The sequence below is a fragment of the Octopus bimaculoides genome, chromosome 13 (assembly GCF_046866305.1).
Source record: "Octopus bimaculoides isolate indiv1 chromosome 13, ASM4686630v1, whole genome shotgun sequence".
Lineage (NCBI taxonomy): Eukaryota > Metazoa > Mollusca > Cephalopoda > Octopoda > Octopodidae > Octopus > Octopus bimaculoides.
The window spans coordinates 35,701,472-35,721,471 of record NC_142940.1 but is presented as its reverse complement, the minus strand read 5'-3'; the positions used below and the strand labels follow the sequence as shown (position 1 = coordinate 35,721,471).

The 20,000-nt window shown below is 35.4% G+C and overlaps 1 protein-coding gene across 2 annotated transcripts in view; it reads left to right on the top strand.

Moving 5' to 3' along the window:
* The window catches only part of LOC106880606 (glutamate receptor ionotropic, NMDA 3A), an 851,602-nt gene that overhangs the window by 528,422 nt on the left and 303,180 nt on the right, over positions 1–20,000 (top strand). For both annotated transcript variants that reach the window (XM_052972427.2, XM_052972428.2), the window contains exon 3: positions 937–1,208. In XM_052972427.2, coding sequence (XP_052828387.1) covers positions 937–1,208 — 272 coding nt within the window. The remainder of the gene's footprint in view (positions 1–936; positions 1,209–20,000) is intronic.

Sequence of the window (20,000 nt, the reverse complement as noted above, 5' to 3'; positions counted from 1 at the left end):
ATTGAATTGTCTTGTTTAACGCGTCCAGCCATTAATGTATTGTATGCATATAAGGTCATAGATGAAATTACAAGAGTCTTCCTATTCTACACCCGGTACATGTTGCAATGTGCCGTCTCCTAACTTAATAAAAGTGAGTTAAGATTTCAGGGCTACAGGGAAACCATTTATAGCGCATAGCACAGATGCTCCCTACTGCAGCGAGCATGGCAAAGCTCCGTCGCAGGAACAGCAGCAGCACTGTGATTATGATAAAGTCTTGTGTGTCTAGTATTTATGAGATGAATTATTTCTTGTTAACAGTATGAAAGAAAACTAAATTTCAATGATATGTTCGCTGAGAAAAAAGATAAAGGTAATAGTTAAAGAAAACACATGCAGCCAATAGTTCCCAAGCTGCTGACCATAAGAATTTGAGAATACCCAGTTTAAGAATTACAGAAAAACGTCCGTAATTTTCATGATCATTGGTATGCTCCTCGTGAAGTTATATTACAAGATAATAGTGTATTTATGTACTTCATGGTTTATTGCTCTTTTCACAGTGATTGATATAATTTGGCCCGGCTCACATCATGAAACGTAGCATTTGGGTTGTTTGTTCTTCGCTTTTCTGTCGTACTTTATATAAGTAGGGTGGGTGTTGAAAATTTGAAAATGGATATTTCAGAAAAATTTCACTACTGATTTCAAATTATGATGTGTCTATAATCCATTGATAAAAATGTTGTTTCCATGGATAGATATCTTCTAGTTCCGTTCTTAATAAAAAGCGTAGGTATGATACAATTTTATATCTTTACATCTAAATGTTATCGCAAATAAAACTTCTGTTTCTTTCGAGTATTGAGTCTAAATATAAATTTCTACTCCAAATCTTTCCAGACTACATTTCCAGAACATTTCATGAAATCTGTATTCTATCTCTTTTGACAGGTATATTCAATTGGATTAAAAGACCGGGATTATGCCTGGCTACTGACTGAACATGATTATATACGATCAACAGAACGATATCACTCTTTCCCGATTGGATCGCTTTCTTTTTCGTTGAGCGTCACTATAAACCAAGAACATATAGTCAGTGACGTTGTTAATCTTATAAGCCAGGCCATGTCTCATATTAAGCATCTACCGTTTGGAAGTAAGCGTGAATGTTCAAAAATTGCAAACTCTAAACAAATAGCTCGGGGTAAAGCACTATACAAGTAAGTATCATGTCATTTCATTTTATTTATTCAACATTACTTTTCTGTGATTGATGATGTAATGTCTGGAGATTCTAAAGTGAATCATAATCTCTGGATATGTAAGTAGTATGCGCATATATAAAGATACACCCACACAGCAGACATACACGTAAAATTTCGTATATATCGATATATATATATATATATATATATATATATATATATATATATATATATATATATATATATATATATATATATATATATACATATATATACACGCACACGCACACATACACACAAACACACAAACACACACATACATCCATCCATATATGTAGAACTATTTAAGCACGTATATGAATATTATCGCTGATGCTACGGAAGCCTCTAAAAAGTAAGTATCCAATGCATAAGGTATAGTATAATATATATATTTTGCGTATGTGCGTGTGCGTTTAGATGCATACATACATACATACATGCATACACACTTGCATATAGCTAGATAGATGGATAGATATATAGATAGATAGATAGAAAGAGAGAGAGAGAGAGAGAGAGAGAGAGAGAGAGAGTCTAAGTTCCAAGTAACTTACATCTTTGCAGGTGCTTAGATCGAAGCCGTCTCATCAGATAGCCTTTGTCTATACATACGTATATGTATGTGTATGTGTGTGTGTGAATGTGTGTGCATGCATGAGCGCGCGCGTGTATAACACGAAAACTGAACAAGAATGAGTTTTCTGATAATTATTTTACACTTTAATGATTAGATGTTTACGGATGGTATCATACAGGGCGGGGAATGCGGGAAAATGACCGAAAGAAATGCGAGCGGGATCCCGAACGCACTCATTTTCGGAATTCCAGGAACCGAATTCCGAAAATGAGTTTTTCAAACACGAGAATTTTAATGGATATTTCTGGAAGTGAAATCCCAGCTCAAGGTCTCAAAAAAAGTGTTCCAACGCGATCGAGCGACGTTGGTGGCCTGGCGATGTAGGGGCACACCATGTGCATCAGCCTTTTGATTCCATTTCTAGCACTATATGATTTTTAAGCATTTAATCATTAAAGTGGAAAATAGGTCATAATTATGAGAAATATCATTCTTATTTATTTTTCAAATATACCAAGGAGTTTTTATTTCTATTACTACAACGCGCATGCGTGTTTGTATTTATATACACATGTATATATATATATATATATATATATATATATATATATATATATATATATATATATATGTATATATATATATATATATATATATATATATATATATATGTGAGAAAGTTGGTATGTGAAAGCACGTGGTTGGATGTATAAAAGATAATAAGAGTGAAAAAACTACAGAAGGCTTGTGTTACATGGTTAAAGTATATATTTAAATCATGTCAGAAAAATGTAAGAAAAATGTTATAAAATCTTGTTGGTATATAAACATTGTATTTTGAGAAATAACCGGTTTCGTGTTGTCTTTTCAACAGACTGGAACGAACACGACACAATGAAGTAGAGAAATTTGAAAAGACAACACGAAACTGGTTATTTCTCAAAATACAATGTTTATATACCAAAAAGATTTTATAACATTTTTCTAACATTTTTCTTACATTTTTCTGACATAATTTAAATATATACTTTAACCATGTAACACAAGCCTTCTGTAGTTTTTTCACTCTTATTATCTTTTATATATATATATACATATCTTTTGTGTTTCCTACGGGTTACAGCCAGTCACTCACACGTAAGGGTGCAAAGTTCATCTAACCACTGAAGAAGGAAACTATCAGAAACGTCAGGGTTGTACATTGCTCATACTGTCAACTGTTCGAAATAAAGAATACGCAACCAGCAATACGTCTCACTGGACTCTACTTCATCGTACACACACACACACACACACACACACACACACACACACACACACACACACATATATATATATATATATATACACATTAATCTATATGTGTGGTGTGCGTGAGTGGGTGTGTATGTCTAAGAGACAATCCAAAGATTAAGAGCAAGTAAAATATGCATAAAATATATAGTAATATTTCTGCGAGGCTGCATGCATACATTCACAAACACAGACACGCACATACACACACACATACATGTGTGCGTGTGAACGTGTATGTATGTTTGTGAGTATATGTGTGTGTGTATGAATGTATATCTTTGTATATAGCCACACACACATCTATACTATATATATACACACATACATATATGTATGTGTGTATATATATGCACACATACATACAGAGTAATAAAACGCCAACGAATATACATATATTTGTTCATGCAAACAATTCCATTAGCAAACATGTAGACTGGCGTGTTGCTTTCGTTTATATCTCTATAAAAATCTAAAATGTCTCTAAAGACATTAAAGTTTTGTTTATTTAACAATGCAATAAGCTACAAAGAGATGATTTCTCTGTAAAATTCCATGACAATGTTAATAAAGTAAACATAATGTTTATTAATGCTGACAATGAATTTTACAAGCAAAATTTTCAATAAAATTTATGATATATGATTCAATATGGATTATATTGAATTCTCAACAGTTTGGCCGTGAGTGTAAACGGAATACATCAGTCTGTCAATGGGTAAGATTACATCTTCTATTTCCAGCAGGCTGTACCACCACTTCAAGACCCAGGTAGAGGATTGTAGACCTTTGCAGGCACAGATTGAGCATTTGGGCCTATGATCACCATTGTTTCGTGTGGTCTTTCTTTTTAAAACGGTAGGGCGTGATTGGCGTTGAAGCTGAAGTAGGTGAGCGGGCATATGTGCGTGTGAATATGAATACGTAGGAGTCTGTGTGCTTGTGTCTGCTAGACTATATATGAGCGTATATGTTCATCAGCATGTAACATCTGTGATACCAATCAGGGGCTAACTTTCTCATTACTTTTTTTGTTTAGTTTATAATTGTCTCCCAGACTTACCTTGTTAACCTACATCAAAAAATCACCCCTTCTCCTAACCTTATCTCCACCTAGCCAGTCAGTCTCCCTTTCAAATCTAGCTCATCAATCTAAACTTCCTCCATATCTCAGAGCACTCGGTTGTCAAATCTAATTTTACTCCTTCATATTGTTATTCTAACGATGTATTATCGTCATAATTAACTTTAATTGCGTATCTGTTATATTTTATAGCTATATTTCCAGAACATTATCATGTATACATATGAATATGACAAAATTTTAGCCACCTGTAAAGTGCATGCTCTCTGATATTAATCCAGTACAACATGTTGCATGGTCGGTTTGCCGGCGACTAAACAGGTACCCCCACCAGGCTATCCTGGTGAGGAGGGTTGCTAGAAACCCAGCAGGATCAAAAACAAGACGTGTTGAAAGGTCGGATGCAACTAGTGCAGGCTCAACGGCTATCTAGCTATAGCATGGATACACAAAAATTCCAGGATTGTGTCCAGCATGCTGAAGGACCAATTCGAGTTAGTCACCCCTCGGCTTCCGTTGAAGCATGTCTCTAAGAGAAAGTCACCCTAATATAAAACCAAATATGCAGGGAATGGCATTGGACATTTTGGAGATTTTTGGTTTGTGCTAGAGTTCATGGCGCTCCCATATCCCTGAGCCTGCGACTCATATTTGCACCAGACATCTTGCTCCGGCTTGTGTCTGGATAATGTCAATAAATTAGAGAGAGTCTATGAAGTGTCGTGCAAGCCTTATTGGACCTAAAACTCCACGCAGGCATTGCTGACTTCTGCTCGGTGTGTGAATTTCCCCCCTATATATACATTTTTATATTTAGTATATACGTATCTTTATTTTTAGTATATATTTATATATTTTTAGTATATTTTTATTTTATATTTTATTCGGAAGTCCTGCGGCGATGAGAAGGTGGTGAAGCATGCAGACCTGACGGGTTGGAAGCATGTAGTCAGCGACCTGCACGTAGGTGGCCCATGCTAGATATAAAGTCGTCTCCTTGTCGCTGAAGACAGAAGTAGGATACGGTTGCTGCATGGGTGTCTGAGTAGCTCCATTTGGAGAGGGCACTGCTCACCCGTAGGCCGGGAAGGTTCTAGAAAAGGTGAACCAAAAGTTGCCTGTCTTTCCATATCTGGTCAGTTTAGTGCGACTGACGGATGTCCACCCTGCGCTCGAAAAACAAAGACTTATTTGCAAGAATCTGGATAGAACTTGAACATTTCATGTTGGAATGTGCGCACTCTGTTGGACAAGAAGAGTGATTGTAGGCCTGAAAGATGCAGTGCACTTGATGCTCGCGAGCTGAACCCTTATAACATTGATAAAGCTGCACTTTCAGAGACTCATATAGAAAGTGATGGTTACCTTGAGAAAGTAGGAGGTAGATACACCATTTTTTGGAAGGGGATGCAGAAGGCGGAACGAAGAGAGACTAGTGTTGGCCTTGCACTTCGATCTGATATCCTTAAGAAGTTGGAGGAGCTTCTTCTTCCTATAAATGAACGTCTAATGACTCTACGGTTGCACTTGAAAGGTAAGCGGTTTGCTACTCTAACAAGTGCCTATGCACTTACTTTGACTAGCTGTGATGAAGATAAAACTAATTTTATACCCAGCTGAGAGCAATACTTCGGAAAATGCCCAATTCTGATAAAGTCATTGTACTGGAGGATTTCAATGCCAGTGTTGGAACAAACAGGCAAACATGGAACTCTCTAGGACCTTTTGGAGTAGGGAAAATGAATAGCAATGATCTCAGGTTGCTGGAGCATTGCGATGAACATGGACTTTGCATCGCAAGGACTCATTTTATGCACAAAGGTGATCACACAACAACGTGGATGCATCCAAGGTCTAAAGTTTGGCATTTGCTGGATTATGTCATCATCCGCAAGCATGACATCTATGACATTTGTAATGTCAAGTCCTTCCATGGATAGGAATGCTAGACAGACCACAGTCTGGTGCGAGCAAAGTTCCGGATGATGATTAGAGTGAAAGAGAGAAGAGGGTCTGTGAGCATTCCTCGGCGTCTGAATGTCCACAAGTTATATGACGCTGTTTTGAGGAAAGAGCTTCAGTCTCGCTTGCCCAGCATTAAAAACACTGCAGCATGGGAGGATTTTCGACACCAGGTTCTTCAACGTGCTGCTGAAACACTGGGATATGCTACTACCAGACACAGAGATTGGTTTGATGAAAATTATGCTGAAGTTCAGCAACTGTTGGATGTAAAGCGCCGTGCTCACAATATGTGGCTACACAGAGGACTTTGTAATGTACAGCGAAATGTATCACTTACCCACTATAGCAGTGTAAAATCAATACTGCAGCGATCTCTCAGGAGGATGCAGAACACTTAGTGGGAGGATCTTGCTCGCGATGTTCAAGCTGCTGCTGTTGCAAATGACAGCAAGAAGCTTTACCATCTTGTGAAGCAAGATCATGGGCCTAAGAGTTCCACATCAGCTTCTTTGCTTTCCAAGGAGTTTTCCACTCTATTTACTAAATCAACAGAAATCACAGGTCGGTGGATCAAACACTGCTCTGAACTCCTAAACCATGAGCCAGTAGTAGAGGAAACAGTGATTGATACTATGCAACAAAGACCTATCATTGGCTCCTTAAATTCCACGCTCTCAATAGATGAAGTAATGACATCAATAAGTAAAGGATGGAATTTGTGTTGAGGTCTTGCGATTTAGTGGTGATTACATAATACAGTCCCTTTCTGAACTTAGTGCAATCTGGAGGGATGGTGCAATGCCTAAGGACTGGAAGGATGCAATTATACTTCCTTTCTGTAAAGGAAAAGGAGCCAGAACAATGTGTGGTAACTACAGAGGTATTGCTCTACTATCAGTTGCTGGCAAGGTTCTGGCAAATATTCTTCTTACCAGCCTGAATGGGTATCTCGTAAATGATGTTTAATCTGAATCTCAATGTAGCTACCGATCTGGTAGAGGTACAATGGATATGATTTTCACAGCAAGACAGATGCAGGCGAAGTGCTATGAGCAGAATATGAATCTTGTCCAGATATTCATTGATTTAACGAAGGCTTTTGATGCTGTAAATAAGGCCTTTCTATGGAAAATACTTGGCAAACTTGGATATCCGGATCACTTTTTATCTATAATTCAATCGTCTCATGATGGGATGGAGGCTTAGGTCAGTGTTGGTGGTACCCATTTCTGTCGAGAATGGTGTCAAGCAGGGTGACATCCTTGCCCCAACTCTCTTTTCGTCGTACTTTGCTGCTGCTTTTATTCATGCTTTTGCTATGGTTAGCTCTCTGGGAATATATGTCAGATATCGATCTTATGGCTGCCTCTTTAATCTGCGCCGATTTGCTGCCAATTCGAAAGTTTTCAAGTCTCTTATTCGTGACCTTCTTTATTCAGATGAGTGTGACTTAGTCACTCATACGGTAGATGGCATGCAAGTACTTATGAATTGTATTTCTGCATCCTGCAAGGCATTTGGATTCAGCATTAACCTGAACAAGACTGTTGTAATGTTCTAGCCTGCACTAGGAAATCCATATGTGGAATCAGCTATCTTGGTTGAAGGAACATTTCTGAAAGTGGTAGACAAGTTTGTCTACCTGGGCAGCACACTCAGCCGTTCTTGCTCCCTGGATGATGAAATATCTTTCAGGCTGCAGAGAGTCTCGTGCTGGTGGATCCAGCATGGCATAGCAAGGCAAACAAAAATTGCTCTGTACCGTGCATGTGTACTGACATCGCTCGTTTACTCATTTAAGACATGGACCCTTTACAAACGTCATGTAAGGGTCCTTGAGATGTCTCAGACACATTCTGAATGTTGGCTGAACCTTAAAAACTCCAGATATACTGGCCCTGGGGAGAGCTATTATTTTGAGTATTGAGGCGATGGTACACAAGCCCCAGTTACGTTGGACTGGACACCTTATTAGAATGTAGGGTAACTGCATGCATGTATGTATGTGTGTACGTATATATGCCGTTTTGTTAAGAAGCTCAAATGTAAATGATATGAATGAACAAATAATGCCTCATCGAGATATTTCATAGGGTATAATTTATTCACTGTTAGTTTCATTTGCGTGTGACCTTCTCGAAAGTATATTTTACTTCAACATTTCCAAATCCTTCAAATAACAGAAATGCAAATACATACATACATACATGCATGCATACATACATACATACATACATACACACACACACACACATATATATATGTGTGTGTGTGTGTGTGTGTGTGTGTGTGTGTGTGTGTGTGTGTGTGTGTGTGTGCCTGTGTGTGTAATATTTTTTTGTTTTACTGAACTTGAGACAACAATTCTGATAAAGTGTAGCACATCTAAGCGTAACGTACATCATGTATATACATCTATAGCTAATTCTATGTATGTGTGCATATATATGCATACACACAGATATAGATATGTATGTATCATGTATGTATATATGTATATATATACATATATATGCACATATACATACATATATATACATACTTATGCACACACATATGTGTGTGTATACATGTAGGTACAAGGATACACTATATATATATATATATATATATATATATATATATATATATATATATATATATATATATATATATATATGAGAATGTGCTTATGCATATAGAATTAGCATGTGTATATATGCATATGTGCCTAAATAAACATGCTTGTCTGAGTAAATGCTTATACGTGTTCCCGCAAGAATGCCAATAAATAATTTTAATATTGTTTTCGTTTATATCTGTAAATAAATCTAAAACGGGCTTTAATGGTGGTCATAAATTTACGTATAGTTTAACAAATCACTAACGTTCAAGTAGATATTTTCTATTTAAACTTTGATAATGGCAGTGATTATATGAACGTAAGTATAAACAATATAGTCAAAGAGTTTTACCATGGAAAATATTAAGCAATGTTTTTGCATATAAATTAAAACGAGTAATTTTATTTCTTTTTTTTTTTAATTTAGCATATGACAAATTTTTAAACGGCAAGATAAGTTCACTTTATCAGCAGCATGACTTGACTTTTGCGTTTTCTATACACAATGGAAGGCCAAAAGGTGAAATTGGTCTTTAAGCAAAGAATAAGTTTATACATTTTCACAAGGCTACCATATTTTTAAGAATGACGATGTCGACATCACTTCTTCTATTGTATGTTAATCTGTTAGCCCAAAGCAATGCGGGTCTCACAAAGGCTACTCTTATGAGATGTGCATATTAGGTATGAATATAATAGTTTTCACCAAATTTGTAGAGTCTACCATGTTATATATACATCATGATGAAGAACGTAACGCTATATCAAAAGTGAAAACGGGAACTGCTGTTACTTAATCGAATAAAATGAACCATAGAATGTATTTTTCTTAACATCTAATTAAATTACATTTTAACTGCAATATTTTCTAAATATTTTTATAGAGCTTTGTTTTGACATAACTGTCTCATCGGTCCAAATTAATTAGCAATAACAGAAAAAGAACAAGATAGAATGGAGAGCGATCAAAATATTTCACAAAAATATTTCATGAAATTAATGTTTATTTTAGATCAGGTAGAGAGGGTGGGTAAGTTTAATTTGACATACAGATTTATAGGTAAAAAAAAAAAAAAACACAATTGCAATTTATATCTTTTGTTGACATTATGAAGACATTGATTCCATTCATTGTGTATATATATGTTTGTGAATGTGTATGCAAAAGAAAGAGAGAAAATAGATTCTATGCATCTATTTGTACTTTTTATACCTGCATTTCGCGACAGAAGTCGGACGGCCTCAAGGCAGGATGCACAAACAGTCACTGCTTTACGTTGTGAAGAATTTAATGGCTGATTATTCGGGATTTCTATTGTATCATGGACAAGATTCATTCCACTCTAGATGTCTTATGAGAAATTATTCTCGCATTAATTACATACAGCACGCCTTAGTATTTTTTAAATATTTACTTCAATAAGCAGAAACTTGCACTCGTGTATATACAATCGTTCGTACACAGGTATATATGCACGCACATATACATTAGGTATATAGTACACGCATATAAGTTACACAATTATAAAAGAAGATGAAAATTAATGTACACAAAAATATATAAAGTAATAAAATATATATAAATGTATAAGAGATGTTAAGACATATGAAAGGTTTGTACGTGGACATTATATAAAAACAGGTTCTATCTGTGACCTTGTACTTGTCTCCTTCACACATATATGTATGTACGCTTATATGTCTGCAGGTGTAGACATGTTTGTCAGACAGGAGAGTGTATTTGTGTATATAAATATATAACTCATTTGTATTGGCAGGTTTTGCGGTGAAGGTGAATGTTTTACGGTTTATGTGTTTTTTTGTGTATGTGTTTTTATTTGTATATACGTTTTCCGCGTATGTATGTGCCTGTGTGTAAGAATTACGTCTTGTACATCCGCGTATGTATGTATGTGTGCCTGTAGAGATGTATATATGAACGTAGCGCTGCGTGCATGGGTATATATGCGTGTGTATGTGCGTGTATGCGTAGACATATATATGTATATATGTGTGTTCGTATGTACATGTACATGCGTGTGTGAGTATGTATATATATATATATATATATATATATATATATATATATATATATATATATATATATATATATATATATATACATACATGTGTGTGTGTGTGTGTGCGTACATGTATGTGCGTGTGTATATGTGTGCATATGCGGATTCTATGAATGAAGTATTACTTTCACCATGCCTATTGGAGTAATTTCCCTTTATTTAACGGGTTTTTTTTCCATAGCGTTATGTCTTAATAACTGATGAGATGCCGGAGGAGATTTCAGTCCCGGTATCCGAAACTCTGACGAAGCCACTGTTTACGACGTTTAACATTTCGATAGAAAATCCATTTTCGTCACCAGTCACAAGTTTATCCAAAAAGGGTGAAATGAGTTCGCAAGAATGGAGAGATGAGCAGATGTCAAATCGAGATTTGCAGTTGCTTTCGGACAATTCATGAGGCACTCATTTTCCAAGTTTAGGAACCTTTCCAAGTTGTTGAAGATGACGATGAACAATTGTATTGTTTGAACTAAGTCTTAATGCCAATTCTTCAACTGATAATGCAGGATTTTCTTCAAGTAATGCCTCAAGGAGATTATGATAAAACTCAAATGGACGTCCGGTTCGATCTTTATCTTCAAGGATGAAATCTCCACCTCTGAATTTTGCAAACCATCTTCTGCAAGTTCTTTCATTCAAGCATTCTTTCCTATAAACTGAGTGTATGTTTCAAGTCGCTTCGGCTGCAGAGTTTCCTTTGTTGTACTCATAATGTTCTTTGGATATTTCCATGCTAGAAAGGATTTTAATCAAATAAATTTTAATTCTATTATTCTGTAAAATAATATTTAGTTTAAATGTACACAAATGCATAAAATAATTTCAAATTCCATTAGACATTCTAAAACAATTTAAAATTCATTCAATTTTAAAAAAGATAAAATCGGACAGAACTTATGGGATGAACCAACACATACATAATACACACACACGCGCGCACACACAGACTCACACACACGTACACTCACGCACGCACGCACGCACACACACACACACACACACACACACACACACACACACATACATGCATGCATACATATATACATATATTTTATTTAAATGTAAATATCTTTAGTATAAGCAATTATCAATGATTACTACAAACCTAATGATAGTTCCTAAATGTCCATTTTGAGGCATGGACACAAGAAAATCCCATTTCCATCTTAGTATTTAATAGACGTCTTCTCAAAAATCAAATCAAATACAATTCTTCTGAACGAAGAAAGCAGGAAGACTTTCCACGTTTCGTAAGCAGTAGCCCTGCTTATAATTTCCCACTCTACCGAAAAGCTGATTTGGTATCTTTTAAATCCCAAATAGATGTACTAAGGCTAGTGGAAGCAGACCTATTTTTATCATAAAAGGTATAAATGATTCTGTGTTCAGTTCCACTCTGTGGTACCTTGGTGAAGTGTCTTCTACTATAGCCTCGCGCCGACCAAAGCCTTGTGAGTAGACGGTACTGAAAGAAGCCCATCATCTATATGTGTGTGTTTGTGTGTGTGTGTGTGTGTGTGTGTGTATGTGCGTGCGTGCGTTTGTGTGTACGTGTGTGTGTCTGTGTTTACGTTTGTACCCCCACCATCGCTGACAACCGATGTTGGTGCGTTTACATCCCAGTAACCTAGCGGTTCGAAGTATTTTGGTACCAAAATTAAACGACCCAAAACACTTTATCAAACATAAATTTTATATTATCTGCTAATTCGAATCGAGGTTAGTGTTGTTATCTATATTTTCAAACCAGTTGTATTTATTAATCCTTTCTTGATACTATACTGCTGTATGTCGTCACTCGTCTCAAACTTCAGAGTGGATACGAAGAGAAGCGTCAGTGCTCCTGATTTTTTTTTTTTTACATTTTTGTACGGTTTTCTATATTTATTTACTGTAAGTTTTCTACTGAAGCACATAAGGTTAAAATATTCTTCAGCATAATCTTGTCGAAAGTAAGAAAGAAACAGGAAAACTTGTTTCTTATAAGACTAAATATATCGGAGTAATATGATAAGTTGCCCAGAATATGTCAGCGCAGTGCTGCTGTTTTCATTAAAAAACTTTCAACCACTATTGTTGTGTAAGCATGAAAAGAAGAGAAATATTTGACATTGAAAAATCAACACTTGTTAATGAGAATATAGATCGTAATGATTACCGTCTGATAAAGTCAGATAAGTTTAGACAGCATTGCAAATTTCGTTTGGCAATGTTCCCAAAAAAGAATACAATTAATGAAGCGCCAATGCGTCAGTTTCTGAAAGAAATTCTTAAAGAAAATGTAGTGTGAAGTGATAGATGGTGTAACAGATGGAAATACTTGATGAATATTGTAAACAAATGCATTGGTAGCAAGGAATTGTGTTGATATATCATCAGCTGAAGTATATATTACGACAAAATGACTGAAAATTATAGATGATTATTCACTTGGGAATATTTTTGACGCAGATAGAAGAGGTTTGTAATTTTGTGCAATGCCTAATAGTACTTTAATCTTTAAAAGAGTGAGTCACAGTTTTTTGTTCCGCTAATATGAAATAAAGAGACCCAGGGCCTTTGGTCGTTGCTAACAGTAAATATTCCTGCTGTCTTAAAGAATGTCAAAAGTTTACCTGCTCAATACTATTATACTGTTTTTACAGGGATTACTACCGTTAATTTGAACAAATGTTTATTTGAGATTTGAAAATAAAGGAAAATATCGCCTTAACTGACTGTATGGTGCACAAAAATAAGTTTTAATTAAAGAACATGTAGCAAGTTGGATCACCCTCGAACAAAACATCGTCAATCGAAACATGTGACCAAGGCATCAGAAAGTAAGTTGAACGAAAATGTTATCCGAAGTCGATATTTAGAGCCAAAATGTTGCAATTATAATTGTGAAATAAATTTTCTTTTTTGATGCATTGCATACAACAATGTCACGGAAACAAGGCTATTGAATTTTTTCTTTTTAAAAATATTGGTTTTCTGAAGCCATCAACGAAACTCCTGTTAACAGTGAATTAATCGTTTTATAGATCAAGTATTTGATAATACTCCAAAACTGAATTTTAGTTGCCTATTGATAAGAATGTTGAGGTAGAAGCCGTAAGGATTGTATTGAATTTATTTTTAATTTGTAGTCATATTGATCCTCAACTGGAAAAAACGTATCAACCAACTATTTATTTTACCTTCTGCTAAATTCACTCACAAGACATTGGTCAGCCAGGAGAGTTAGTAGAAGATACATGCATAAGATGCCGCAAAGTAGGCCCAAAGAATGAAATAAAAATATGTGCAATTAAAAATTATAAAATAATGTTCCGGGTTATTTTTTATATTTAACCCGCCGGTTTTTTATTTCTCTTTTGTTTTTTTTTTCCTTCTTTTCACCCTGACCAACTATGCTAGCACGGCTCCATTCATTCTCAACTTCCTTACTACATACATCCATCTATTCCCGAACGTACTTTGCGACAAGTACTTTTTCTCCAGACGGATCTTTCTCAACAGGTGGAAGTTAAAATAGCTCACCAACCCGTGTCCGGAGATGAAGTGACCTGTCCCAATCCCTTTCGCTCGTGTCGTCCATACCGTTTCTTTCAGTGTGTGAGAGAAAGAGGATGTTACCTGTCTGTGCGCGTCTTTTATAGCTATGTAACGAGCGCCACCTAGTTGCTAACGATGTGACAAGGAATATAACTATAGATGACTTATTAAAACATGACGGCACTGGATTCAAATAAGCTTGCCTACACTTCTGTTCCTCATTCTCTCCAAATAAATAAGCAGATATTTATTGTTATATCATCGTTGAATAAATTTCTAAATATAATATTTATATTGACGTAATGAAATTTTTCTAGGGTGCATTAAATCATATGAATCAAAATACAAGATTGATACTGTCTGCAAACATAAGCACAAGGCGAAATACTGTTCGAAATGAACTGCTGTCAACCTCATTGTATCGACACCAGAGGTATGAAAGACAAAACTGCACTCGCGTGATTCGACCTCAGGCAGTAAAGGAACATACCTAAATCCTAGATTGTATTTAGATTGTAGTTATAGTTTCCCAATCACATGGTTCTGTGTTAGTTCCTGTGCGCAGTACTTCGAGTAAAAGAGAGATAAGGTCTCTAGCGATTTGTTACTTATACGCATTCTCTATCTTGTTTTAATTACACTGGTCAACAAGTAGTTTTCATGAAGCATATGTCAAAATGTATTTAGTTTAGTTTTTAATGATAATTTCAAAGATACAATTAGTTTTTCTGACATCACGTACAGTTTTCAAGATGAGAAAGTATTTTTGGTTTTAGCTCTTGCATAATATAGAAATTCTAATTAATGACTTGTATGTATGTATTTCAGTTACATCATGGAAATATACCTTTAAACTAAACTACATTATTCATTGCTGTATAGTTCAGATGCAATATTTCATCATCTTAAATTAACCAGTTAAGTTTTGCCTGATGAAATAGGTATTTAAACATCTGAATTTGGTCAGTCATAATTCGTCTGCTGAAATATTTCATCATCTCAAAATTAAATTTGTGTAACCGTTTGTATCTATTTCCTTACTTGTTTTACAGAGTTAATGATGTGAAGACAGTGTAGAAATCGTCCTGTTGTGTTTTGTTATGTCTGTGGACAATATATCGTGAAAGCTCAAAAACGTACAATAACACCAGAGATCAAGATCTGATTGTCCTCTTGTAGATCAGGACAAGTTATGGGTACCACATTTTATCTGCCCAGCTTGCTCAAATGGCTTACGTGATTGGTTCAAAAATAAGAAGGAGTCCATGCTTTTTGCCATTCTAGTGATATGGAGGGAGCCGTTTTAATTGTCTGTTATTTTTGCAATGTAAATGTCACAGGATTTTCTATGAAGAATAAACACAAAATTGCGTATTCCAATTTGGATTCTGCAATGAGAATTGTGCCTCACAATGGAAGTCTGCCATTTCCAGTTCCACCAGATGATGGTATTGAAACATCATATGATGATGCTGACTGTCATGATGATGCTGACTGAGGAAGATTACGTGGCTGATGACGATAGTTTTGAACCTTGTTAGAGACATATCCCTCTCAAAAGATAGAGCAGAACTGTGGGCATCAAGGCTGGAGAAGTATCTGCTAGAGCACGGTTTTATTATAACGTATTTTCAACAGAGATGTGTGGTTCTACAAACGTGTTTTTCTGTTGAAGGCCTGCTTTGATTTTGTAGTAACAGCTATGAACTTTTCGAATGTTTATCACACAATCATAACCCTGCAGAGTGGCGTTTATTTATTGACTCTTCAAAACAAACTTTAAAAACTGTACTTCTACATAATGGTAATTTGAAGCCTTCCATTCCTATATGCACACTCCATTCATTTTCATGAATCATACGAGGATATGGAACTTTTACTTCATGCCATTGCCTATGAAAGATACTCATGGAAAATATGTGGAGATTTAAAAGTTATTGGAATGTTAATGGGAAAGCAGTCAGGTTTCACAGAAGTGTTTATGGGATAGTCGGGCAACTGACATGCATCATTCGGAATCAAATTGGCGGACCAGAGCATCATACCAGCCAGAACTGTCTAGCGTCAAGAATACACCTCTAGTAGATTTATGTAATGTCCTATTGCCTCCTTTGCACATAACGCTTGGACAGATGAAACACTTTGTAAAGACACTAGAGAAGAGAAATGTCAGTTTTCCAAAATCATACAGGCAAAGTTGAAAGGGGCTATCTTTGTCGGACCCGAAAATTAGAGAAGTACTCAAAGATGTCAACTTCAAGACAACACTGGATGAACTGGAACTGCCTGCCTGGAATGCTTTCAACTGCATCTGTGAGAATTTCTTGGGCAACAACGATGGCATCAAGACTCTTCTGAAATGTTACTCAGCATTGGATTGTCTTATGTCATGAAAATTCACTTCTTGGACTCCCATCTAGATATCTTCGCAGATAACCTTGGAGCAGTGTCTGATGAAGACGGTAAACAACTTTATCAGGACATTAGTGCTATAGAGAAACGGTACCAAAGCTTCTGGAATGACAGTTTGCTGGCTCACTACTGCTGGACGCTTCACCATGATCAAACAGATCACGAACAGCGCAGGAAATCCAAATTACAAAGTTTTTAACTCTATTGTTCTAACTTTGTTTTGTCTGACACATTCACATTTTGTGCATTCATTCTTCGTAGAATTTACTTTCGAAAAATATGTCTTTACTGATTGCGTTAATGATTTCATATACACAAATATGTAAATATTTGCATGTATCTATTGAAAAAATTGATACGTGCTGCATACAAATGGAGTGTTATTTAGAAATCAGCCTGAAAAATTAGTTTAAAAAAAGTTGGTTTTCAATCATGATGAGTATAATACATTTAATTTTTTTGACCAGTTTTATTATTATCAGGGAAATTCCCTTTGTTTTAGATCGACTCTTAGAACAAAGGACGAAGCCTCCTTCAACAAATCCACAGTTACAGCTAGTGGTGCATTAGCAACAACAGCCTCAAATGATTTTTGTTGTTTTTGCTTTATTTTTTTCCGTTTCGGTTTACCAACTCTCTGGTCAAATGCAATCTAATTTACTTCTTTCTTTTACTCAATTCCTTTTACTAAATATCTTTCCGTTCTCATCTTCATTCTGTCTTTAGTATTACTCATATGCTAAAACATTTATGATTTATTAGACGGTTACTTAGACTAATTTCGATATTAATATCGCTTACCTATTAAACTTTTTGTTGGAAATCTCATGACGCGAGAATTGGCTGATGTGTTATCCCACGTATGCATAAGGAATTTCGCTTTGCGTAATCTAATCATCACCTTTTAGGTAATCGTAAAAGGCCCACAGTTTCATACTTCTGCTCTGTAAAGGATTTTAATGAATCACAAAAAAAAGAAAAACATTGTTCAACTCATTTGCTGGAGCATTGCCATAGATTTAATATATACGTGGGAGACAGAATTGTTGTAATATAAAAGAACTTCGGCAGTTATAAGTGTGCAACTGTTTGAAGGGATAACACAAACTAGTTCAATTCTTGGAGATACCCCGTCAGTTCACTTACATTGCTATCAATTTTTGAGAGTGGCGTAGATGCCAAATAATGATTTTCGTGGCATCTAAGTCATTCTGGAAAAGAAAAAAAAAAAAGTTTGCGACGTAAGTGGAACTGCCAATAATATCGTTCTGTTTCTTTACAAATATAAAACCTCCTGTTTTTGAAATGAGTCATTATTGGTGCTCTACAGTGTAAAAATAAAATATACTAGCTTACTTAAAACATAGCAGTACTTCTTTAATATACTCAGATTTTTTACATTACATCATCTATCAGTCAATAACAGAAATAAAACAAGCAAGCAGGTCTTCTGTTACCACACACACACACACACACACACACACACACACACGTAAAAAAAACGCACTATTGAATATGTAAGTAGACCCTTTGGAATTCTTGAAATCAATTCCTAATCACGGAAGTTATAAATTCACTTGGATTCTTTTGTCAGCGTCTACGTCAGCTTTGATTATGTAAAGAAAACAAGAAATCAATATTTAAGGATGTTCTTCATCGATACCTTGAAGTTGAATAGTTTCTATTTCATCTCTATCGGATGAATGCCAAATCGAATATCGTTCGATATCCATGATTTAAGTCTTACCCAGAGAAATTGTTCAAGTGCTTTCAACTTAGATATTAGTTCCTAAGTTCTCTTTACATTTTCTTTAGCTTTTAATGAAATATTTAGTATGACTTCATCCTTCAGCTGTTGCTGTAGGCTGGCGGACTACAGGAAAGTGAAGCATCCCCCCCCCCTCTCTCTCTCTCTCTCTCTCTCATGTATATATATATATATGTATATACATATATATACGTATATACACACGTATACATACACATACACATGTATATATATATATGTATGTATATACACATATATACATGGAAAGTGGGTGAGACAGAGAGATGGGGTAATAAAGACAGAGGAAAATATCAGTAGATTTGCGCTTAATGCTCTATGCGAGTAAATAGTCCCATCGTTAGTGCTTGGAATGAATCAAGTGATTTCAAATATTATCTTCGTCAAATCAAAGAGACATGGTTATTTTGATTGTAGAAGCGGTACTAACGTAGATGGTTATATAATGGCTGTGAAAACGGCGGCTATGATCTCTCTGATGGTAGTAATGACCATAACCAAAAGCAATGTGTAAATGTATAAAATATATATATAAGACGCGCATGCGCAATATATATATACACACATACATAGACATATACACACAAATATATAGACTGTTAGGTATGTACACGTATATACAGCTTTGTGTCTTTGCCTGTGTACCTATACTTGTCTATATGTATATTATATTTTATTCGTATATATCTGTATGTGTACATATATATTCTCACTGATAGATCTATTTACTATTTCTCTGCATATTGGTATACCAATCAGTATATACATTTTCGAATTAATTTTATTCTAATTATGGAAGGAGCCCCTGGATATCTTCCCTTACAGATATACTCTCTCATTGGTACCGTCTTTCGTGTGTATTTTTATAAATATATTTGCTCTTCCAAATAAATTTTCGAAACACCGATCAAGCTATAAAACTCCGAGTCCACTGCATCTGATAACGGAAACAACTATAAGACAATGAAGGTCATAACAAAATCGTTTGTATCTTTGTCGTCTCTGTTTCTTATTAGGGCTCTGTACACGATTAACACTTATCCAGAAGCATACGTATATTGAGTTCTACGCCATGTTATTAGTATCGCAGTTCCTCTCTCTGCGTGCTTGTATGTGTGTCTGTGTGTGTGTATCACTGTGTGCGCCTTTTATATTAAGACTATCAGACCATTGCTATATGAATGTGCACATGTAAATACTTTTTCTGGCTGAATGTGCAGATTATTGCAAATAAATATTTATCTGCATATATATTTTTACCAAAACTAACAGTTCAAACGGAGTGCATTTCGTTCCGTCCCAAGAAAATTTTGATTACTCGAACTAAAGGGAACACAGCGCCTTTTGCTGAAACTACCACTGTAATAAAGTAACCAAGGGCACTAATCAGCACCAGTGTTAGAAATAAATCAAAACAACTCA